At 39.9% G+C, this 9,338-nt stretch overlaps 1 protein-coding gene across 3 annotated transcripts; it reads left to right on the top strand.

Annotated features, from left to right (window-relative positions):
* Positions 1 to 135: 135 nt before the first annotated feature.
* gper1 (G protein-coupled estrogen receptor 1) lies at positions 136 to 9,338 on the top strand. 3 transcript variants are annotated; one of them, XM_077496752.1, is made up of 3 exons: positions 563 to 605; positions 4,489 to 4,515; positions 5,875 to 9,338. In XM_077496752.1, exon 3 carries the CDS (start codon positions 6,119 to 6,121, stop codon positions 7,169 to 7,171), a length of 1,053 nt encoding a protein of 350 aa, XP_077352878.1. In that variant the 5' UTR covers positions 563 to 605; positions 4,489 to 4,515; positions 5,875 to 6,118; the 3' UTR covers positions 7,172 to 9,338. The 3 variants fall into 3 exon arrangements, with proteins under 3 accessions (XP_077352896.1, XP_077352878.1, XP_077352887.1); XM_077496770.1 differs by lacking the exon at positions 4,489 to 4,515 and having other exon boundaries at positions 136 to 605; positions 5,880 to 9,338; XM_077496761.1 differs by lacking the exons at positions 563 to 605; positions 4,489 to 4,515 and adding an exon at positions 5,379 to 5,471.

Genomic DNA, 9,338 nt, shown 5'->3' with positions numbered 1-9,338 from the left:
TGTCTAACCTGGACTGGGCTGTTGCCTAGCAACCGTACAGCCAGCCAAACTGAGCTAATCCTTTTATATTTGGACCGAGAACCCGTCGATATACTGGATGACTGATTCTATCACAGACCCGAGTGCATGTGCGTGTCTCCGTTTTCACGATTATTCTGCACTGATGACATATTGATGAGGAATATTGTTTATCCACTTTTACCGTTCTAATGTGTTCCATCTGAATTTTGCTTTTACATCTGCACAAATGAAGTTGTGTAAAAAGGCACGTTTCATCTCAAATTTCACCCGAGTTCTGAAACTAGAAAAAGGTTTTCACAAGCGTCAACCGAGGAAAATAAGGTTACAATGACATTGGCCGTTAGACTTGTTTTTCTTGTTGTTTTCCCCCTCATTAAGAAGCTTGTTGCCGGGCTAAAAAGTCGCAAAGGCGCACACGCAAACACATTGACAGATCGTGGGACCAACGAGTTGGAACATTTGACCCCTGGTTTTGCATGTTTGGTTTGGCCAGCAAGTTGAGTTTACAAAGCCCTTTTAAGTGTTTGAGTTGCCTAACCTTGGAGTATTTTACCTGAGGTCAAGAGTCACAGTCTTCTATTAACGTAAGAACAATTTTGAGTCTTCAGCGCACTTGCTTTCATTCATATCAAGACAATTTAATTGACAAACCGAATATTGGGTTTTTGTATTGTTGTTTTTTTGTTTTTGTTTTTGTTAATGACAAAGATGATATAGACTTTATAGAGTACATGTTGTTAAACTTTTTACTTTTTTTTCCCCCCTCTGGAATGGTCAAAGATGATTTAGTTATCAATTTGTCAGGTTTATTTTATAATTCCCTTAATCATAGGGCATCTAAGGTTGATACGTTCATGTGCATGACTTCCCCTCTTCTAAACCCACAAAACAGCAAGGAAAAGATACGTAAACATTAAAGGCAATATTCTATTTAGTGAATTTATGTATTTGAAGAAAACATAAAAATATATTTTAGTAGTACCAGTGCAGTAATCTATACTGTATGTGTTTTCAGAAACATTAAAGATGATTTATAGTCTTCGACAAAACTAATGTATGCTTTTTCAGTAACATGAAATAAATGACATTGTTTTTAACCTGATGTTTCCGTAAAAGATCATTTAGTGAATGTTTTTAATAAAACAGCAAACATGATTTATTCTTGGCCAAAACCTACTTTACCTGTTTTCTTAAGCACTTGAAACAATTAGAATCCTTCACCAAATTAGCGGATGTGTTTTCATAAACAAAGATTGAAAATTGTTGTGACGAGTTAGTTGCTAGTCTTTGATGCCAGTTATCCCTTGCATCACTCCTCATTAAGGGAAGAAAACATAACCTTCCTCACCCTTGTCAATCTTCCTTTGTTGATTTGCCTTGTTGCAAAGGACAGCAAAAAAAAAAAAAAAAAAAAAAGCAGTTACGAAATTGGTGCTTTCTTGTGTGTGGTTTGCGGCTCTTGGAGATGTTAAGATGTCATCGTTTGCTTCCAGACGCTTAAGTGGAGGCAGATGAGGCTGGTTGGATCATCCCTTGTGAAGACCTCTCACTGTCATTACCACACACCCCTGAACCCCACTACTCACAATCAAATGTCACTTTGAAGGTTATTACAGCCAGATTAAAGTCATTGGAGAATTTATTAGGTACACCTGTAAATCTTTATCCGCAGTAGAGTTGTGACAGTGAAACTAATCAGTGCTTCACTTTTTCCACATTTTATTGCTACGTAAATATTACAAAATTAAAGAGAAAAATATGAACAGTGGAACTGTATTTATTTATTTACTTATATATTGTTATTGTATTTATTTATTTAGTGGTCTGTAACAAGTGTGCGCCAACCACAATCAAACACTGTTTATGCTAGAGGGCCCCCTCGTGGATTCCAACCGGAAGCACAGTCTTTAGTGCTTGACTTCCTTTGTTGTTTTTGTTGTTGTTGTTTTTTTCCCGCCCAGTGCCTGAGGCATTAAAACAGTCACTCGTCATCAGTCCCCCAAACACAGGCAAGGCACTAAATTAGATATTGACTCATACCGTTTTCACATGTGCCTGAAGGCTAATTAGGTCACAGAAAGTCTTTACTGTCATTGCACAGTGTACACTGTCATTGATTAAGAGCCCCTATTTAATTTGAAACAGGCCCTCTTTTGTATTTACTGTATATCTGAATGTATTTTGCTTGTGGCTTCTCACAGTTTAGGCCATCAATCTGCCTGGTTTTCGTCAGCAGCAAGTGCTCTGACAAGAACCACACAGATGGCGATGAAGATTTTATAGTTGTGTCTGTTGATGGTAATTGTTGTCTATAAAAAAAATTAAAAAAAAGATTATAATTCTATTTTTATTAACTTCATTCAGTTTGCCCACCAGTGTCAGTGTCCACCTCATTTAGGTGGAAAGGCATCGTGTATCGCTGGCGTCGGGCTGAACTCACTATTTGGGCAAATTTCATATTTTGTTCACAAATCTATGCTATTACATGTATGGGTGTTGTTGTTGTTTTTTTTCAAATAATTGCCCAATCTATAAAGTTGTTGAAAATGGCTTGCTCTCTTTAATGATGCAATGTAAATGGTTTAACAAACTTACCATTTTCGGGGTCTCCTGAAAAGTGGCCATTTTAGTGGTACAAGCTTTTGACCCGATGCCAGTGATAACATTTTTTTTTATCAACATCAAAGACATTTAGTCTTCATTGAACCTAATGTATGCGTTTTTATGAATTCAAAGTTGTTTCATCTTCAACAAAAGAAGCTTTGCATGGGTTTCTGTAAAACAAGAAAGGAAATTTAGATGAACTATTTGGATGTGGCTTCTTCTTGTCAACAAACAACATGAAATGAAATTAAGTTATCAATAAACCTACTGGGCGCATTTTCGTTACCTTTCAACTAAACTAGCATGTTTCCACAGCATCAAAGACACTCCAGACGACATAATCCACAATTTTTTTTCAACTGCTTTTGCAGATATTTTTTCTTGTGGTTTCCGTAGCAATCTTCTCAAAAACTAGGATGTTTTTGTGAACATCAACAACTGTTGGTTTTCAACAAAAGAAGCATATTTGTTGGCATAAACATCAATAACAATTAAAGTCTTTAACAAACCTAATGTACACATTTTCATAAACATCAGAGATTTTATGCAACAACAAAATACCTTATTTTTGTAAACATCAAAGACAGTTGAAGTCTCCAACATAAGTAGTGTAAACCACCAAGATACCAAATGGGCGCGGATATTTTTCTTCAACGAAAGGAGCACTGAGTGAATGCATTTTTGTAAACACAAAAGTCGGTTTCGCCATCAACAAACCAGGTCAACAAATTTCCATTAGCATTCAACAAAATTAGCATGTTTTCATACATTTAAAGACCTCCCACCTTTACCCCTTCACTTAGGTCTTGCTACCCTCAGGGGTGAAGGTCATTTATCTTCATTTTTTTCCCCCCTACTGCCTGTCTACTGCTATTACTTTTTCTAATATAGCATTTTTTTACTTTTTATTTTTATGTTGTGGTGTCATTTGCAATGAAACAAACCTGTTTTTGTTCTCATCAAATTAGTTTAGTTGTCAACAATGGTAACATGTTTGTTTTTAGAAACCGCATTCCCTGAACCTTGAGGATGACTTGGCATCTTCAGCAAAACTCACTCATGATTTCTCCCAAACATCAAAGGGTGGATGTTTTTTGTTTTTTTTGTAAACAGAAAGTTTAGTTTTCAACAGAACAAAATTTGCATGTTTTCATAAACAGCAAAGACAATTTAGCATCTTTAAAGAATCTTTGTTGTCATGAAAAAAAATTCAATCTTCAACATTTACTTTTGTTTTTGTAAACAAAGACTATTTATGGTATTCAATGACCCAAATGTAGCATAAATATCAAAGACAACAGTTCTTTATCTTTCTAATAGCCTATAAAGTGACAATAGGTGTCTTGAAAGTTGCCTATAAACAATAATTATATTTTATTCTAATTGTATTATTTTGATTCAGTCTGCATTAATTTTCCCAGCGGCAAAGGTTCTGGTCTGTGCCACCTCATTGATGTAGACAGGTGCCCTATTATACGTATTATATTCACGTTATTAAAATCCTTATCTACAGTACAGTAAACGTCATACTGTAAATCGAGGCAACTGACAATGACTTCATACACAAATGAGGTCATATCAGCAAAATCGTATGCATAAAATAATCTGTAAAAGTGTATTTTAGTTAAATAGTGATTGAGCTGTTTAAAATCAGCCAATTTATTTAACGTTTAAGGGGTAAAAAAAAAAAAAAAAAAAAAAAAAGGGAAGACGAGTGGTCATGTCAAAAGTCCAAGTGACATCTTCTCCGGCCCGCCTCCTCCCCTCTCTGAAAAGTGGGTGGGGGGCACACACAGCAGGTGGTGCAACAGAGGATCACGGACATGGGATTTGATAATCTCCACTTGTCTGACTTGTGCACAGGATAAGGAGAGCCAAAATTGGGGACAAGTAAGTGCAATAATTCATATTTTTGGGGTTGTTTTGGAGGAACTTCGAAGGCCCTTTGCATGGAAATGACACCCATGGTATACTTTATTTCTGCACTCTATTGAATTAAATGCAAAAAAAAAAATTATGCTACTTTGTTTTAAGTGATTCCAGCTGTGTTATTAATTTTCTTTTCCTCTCACGTTTTGCCCCAAAATTGTTATTAAAGATTAATATATAATTACCGGTCTCTTAATATGCTGATCATAATATGGTCAGATTAAAATCTCATTTCACTCCATAATTATTTGGCCACGTAAAGAAATTAAGAAAATACTACACAATTTTTGAGGAAGGTTAAACTTTAACGTTGTAAAGTGTCTTTGGGTATTTAGGTTAATATCAGTATGTATTGTTATGACCCTACTGTACCTTATAATATGTTTATCAGTGTTATGTAATATTTGTCTCTTGTTCTGTAGCTGTTTTGTCAGACAATATTTCATGAGGAACTGGCGTTATTGAATATCCATCCATTAGTTCACTCTGTCTTTTTTTTTTTTTTTTTTTTTAACATTTCTTGTGTTTCTGTGTAACGTTTAATTTGCATTAAAAAGTAAATTAAAATCCTGCTGCTTGTTAATTTAGCATATTATGCTGCAAAGAATCACGTCAGCAATAAAAAGTGACTATCGTATATTTACTCAAATGTGTACGCATGATTACGCTCTCTTGTCTTAAAAGCACAATATTAGCTCTTAATTAAAAGGGAATTTTATCTCGTTCTTTTGTGTATGCATGACACTGCACATAAGAAGTTAATATTCCTAATAAGAGTGCATTAATTTTGCAGTTTCCTCTGGTGCAGAGAAAAGCCTGCGGGCTGGGAATGTTTGTTAAAGGTCATGTTGGCCAAACAGATATCAGGATTTCTTTCTCTGGGGAGCATCTGACAACCAAAGGCGGTTGACGTTAAAGTACGTAATTTAAAAAACAGTAATGTCATTATATATATATATTGTGCCATGGTGTACAGCGTATTTAATAATCGTGGGATAACTGTCCAAAATGTAAATCGATGTGTTCAGTTTGCCATATGGACGACGTGGCAGGCGGAATTGGCCAAAAGGATTTTAAAGGAGGACTTTCAATGCATCTGCTTAAGCTGAAGCTTGAATTTTAATGAAGGCACTTATTTGTCTGCCATCCTGTTAGGACACAACAAAAAACAAGAACATATTTTTTTTTTAGAATTTCTCCTTGCATAGTAAATCTCTGGGTCACGAATTGAACTAAAAAACGGTTTTCTTTTGTTTTTTCCCCTTGGTAACAAATTCCCTTTTGCATTGAGTTTGTTCTAATCTTCTCTTCCCTCCTTAGCTCAGGTGTCACATCGGCGTTGTCTCCAGCCGAGTTCTGCTGAATAAAGATGGGGCAGCGGGGGGAACACGGCGGCCAGTGACGCATCGAGTCAATCTCAGGTGTGCTAAGGCCAAAGGTGGCATGGAGGCGCTTCCATGTTGCGTCCGGAGTTCGATGTCCACGGCTGCCGATGGAGCGTAAAGCACATCGATGATCGGGCCCGCCCAGCAGACGGGCTCCAACCATGTAGCGGTGTCAGGTGATGCGAAAGGTTCCCCCGCTAGCCACTATGGAAGTGCAGACCACCTCCCTGGTGTGGATTTACGTTAACGTCACGGTCAACGCTTCCGGCGAGCTCAACTCCACCGAGACCTCGGAGGAGTCTTACGCCATCGGCCTCTTCCTGTCCTGCCTCTACACCATCCTCCTCTTCCCCATCGGATTCATCGGCAACATCCTGATCCTGGTGGTCAACCTGAACCACCGCGAGAAGATGACCATCCCCGACCTGTACTTTGTCAACCTGGCGGTGGCCGACCTGATCTTGGTGGCCGACTCGCTCATCGAGGTGTTCAACCTGAACGAGAAGTACTACGACTACGCCGTGCTGTGCACCTTCATGTCGCTCTTCCTGCAGGTCAACATGTACAGCAGCATCTTCTTCCTCACATGGATGAGCTTCGACCGCTACGTGGCATTGGCCGGCTCGGTGGGCTGCAGCCCGCTGAGGACCATGCGCCACGCCAAGCTCAGCTGCGGCCTCATCTGGATGGCGTCCATCCTGGCCACGCTTCTGCCCTTCACCATCGTGCAGACGCAGCACCGCGGCGAGCTCCACTTCTGCTTCGCCAACGTCTTCGAGATCCAGTGGCTGGAGGTGACCATCGGCTTCCTGCTGCCCTTCTCCGTCATCGGCCTGTGCTACTCCTTGATCGTGCGGATCCTCATGCGGGCGCAGAAGCACCGCGGCCTGTGGCCGAGGCGGCAGAAGGCGCTGCGCATGATCGTGGTGGTGGTGCTGGTCTTCTTCATCTGCTGGCTGCCCGAGAACGTCTTCATCAGCATCCAGCTGCTGCAGGGCACCGCCGACCCGGCCCGCAGGACCACCGCCACGCTGTGGCACGACTACCCGCTGGCGGGCCACATCGTCAACCTGGCCGCCTTCTCCAACAGCTGCCTCAACCCCATCATCTACAGCTTTCTGGGGGAGACCTTCCGGGACAAGTTGAAGCTCTTTGTCAAGCAGAAGGCCAGCTGGTCGGCCGTCGGTCTGCATTTGGGACCTCCGGTCAGGACTGAGGTGACAGAGGTGTGAAGCAATAACTCTGACTTATGCCTCATGTATTCAGTAACCTTCTCACTTTATGAACAAAAAACCCCCAAAGACAGACCTTGTACATATTATTCCCCCACTCCGTTACAGGGGATATGTTCCATTCCACCCCCGTAATCAATCAATAATCAAACAGCACACCCAAAGATGTACAGTATATTATATACGAACCTACAGCCTTTGCTTTCTGTAGGCGTAAAAAGCAGGATTATATAAGATTTGACATTCAGCCACCTTCAGCAAAAACTAGGCTGAGCTGAAATACTTCCCGTATTCCATTCTTCTTCTTTCAAATTCAGTGTGGAATAAAATAGTGTGCCACCATCTAGAGGTCGGCAGTGGGAATAACACCCAAAATTAGCAGGAGGCAGATCAAAATATAGTTAAGAACTGCACCAAAAAAACCTCCATGGAATAGCGTAACCATGCACCTAGAACCCACGACGGAGGGAGTGAATAACTGTGTTCTTTCTTATACATGTCTAATCATTCTAGCATTCAGAGCAGCCACCCCGACTCATGCTTTTCTTTACATGATTTGCTTGGCAGCAAAACGGTGGTCAGATAGTTGGCACATCTGCTGGTTTGAGGTTCAAGGTTTACATCTGGGCTCTGGCCTTCATGATTGGAGTTTGCATGTTCTTCTTATGCTTGCATTAGGTTTTACACGGTACTGCAGTTTCCTCCTTTCAAGACTATATCGTTCATTGGTGTGAATGTGAGCGTGAATGCTTGTTTGTCTATAAATACCCTAAAATTACCCTGCTCCTCACAGCCAAAGTTTATTGGGATAGGAACCAACTCAACTGCGACTCTAATCTGGATAAATGGAATAGAAAATGGTAAGGATGGATCAATTTTCATAAGCCCCTTTTACACACCTTCAGCGGGATGTCACGTAAAAAAAAGAGGTGGGATGAGCACTCTGAGACCTCCTCCAAGGCCAAAGCTCTTTGCGTTTTGTGACTTAAGCCCCTTGGGTGACGCCACATGGAATTGTGCTTTTCCCTTGCATGATTTGCTTATATTAAGCGCCTTTAGCACAAATGGGGGTGATATTAACCCAGCAATTTCCTGACTAAAGAGGCAGTAATAGAAAATCCATGACAAAGAGATGTGGCTCTCAAGGCCAAAACGGCTTGTTTTTTTTGTTTTGTTTTGCTCCATGGGTGTCGCTAGAATCAGGCTTTTCCTTGCATGATTTGCTTCGCCGAGCCGCTTTACACTGCGTAAAACAGAATGAAGATCGGACAACGTCAACCAAGCAATTTACCTCCTACAGAGGTAATAATCGGAGCCGTAACAGAGGCGGGATTGCAAGCGATGTAGACTGTCAGTCAGATAGTTGATCCGTCACATCAAATGCCACCAAATTCAAAAATGTTGAGCCTTCTGTTATGCCTCTGATGTGGCAATTTCGCAGGGATTTTCACTTTACGCCGGATGTCATCCCTCACGCAACTCTCACATTTATCCGAGTTTGGGGTTTTTCCATCGTCTCCTGTGGCTTTCTGTGACGTTTTCCCACCATGCTACATAGAAGTGTCTTGGATCCACACCAAAATTTTCTCTTGCCTAAACGCTGCAAAAAAACAAAAAAAAAATATTCATGGTAATCAGTCATGCATCATTTTTTTTCCGCATAATCCTGCTTTTGATGTTGACCCACTGGCTCTGTTCAAAGTGGACATAAACAACAGCATTTTATATGTTCTGTGTGTCTTTAAAGAGGTTTTAATCCAACTAACGGCATTAAAGTTCAGCAGTGAGGGTGGAGAAGTTCTGGCCCGCGGGCCGCAAACAACCTACATCGTTATCAAGACCACAAAGCATTTACAGAGTCCTGTCAAATAATAAAAATACAATAATTGGTCAATTAATTTATCACAGTATATAAATGACTAATTGATTTATTGTAGATAATGAAATGACTAACATATAGGTAAAAAAAATAAAATAAAACGTGCAGACAAAAATGTTCTATTACGTGATTAGTCAATTATTTGACCAATACAATAAAAATGAATTACTATTAAAATAAATTATTTTACATACAGATTTCATTTTTTTGTTTTGTTTTGTTTTAATTCATCATAAATGACCTGGCCCATCTGTCATCCGTGTTAAAAAAACAAATGTGGCCCTTGAG

Source organism: Festucalex cinctus, chromosome 1, assembly GCF_051991245.1.
Source record: "Festucalex cinctus isolate MCC-2025b chromosome 1, RoL_Fcin_1.0, whole genome shotgun sequence".
Classification (NCBI taxonomy): Eukaryota; Metazoa; Chordata; class Actinopteri; order Syngnathiformes; family Syngnathidae; genus Festucalex; species Festucalex cinctus.
This window is presented reverse-complemented; position numbering and strand designations above follow the sequence as displayed.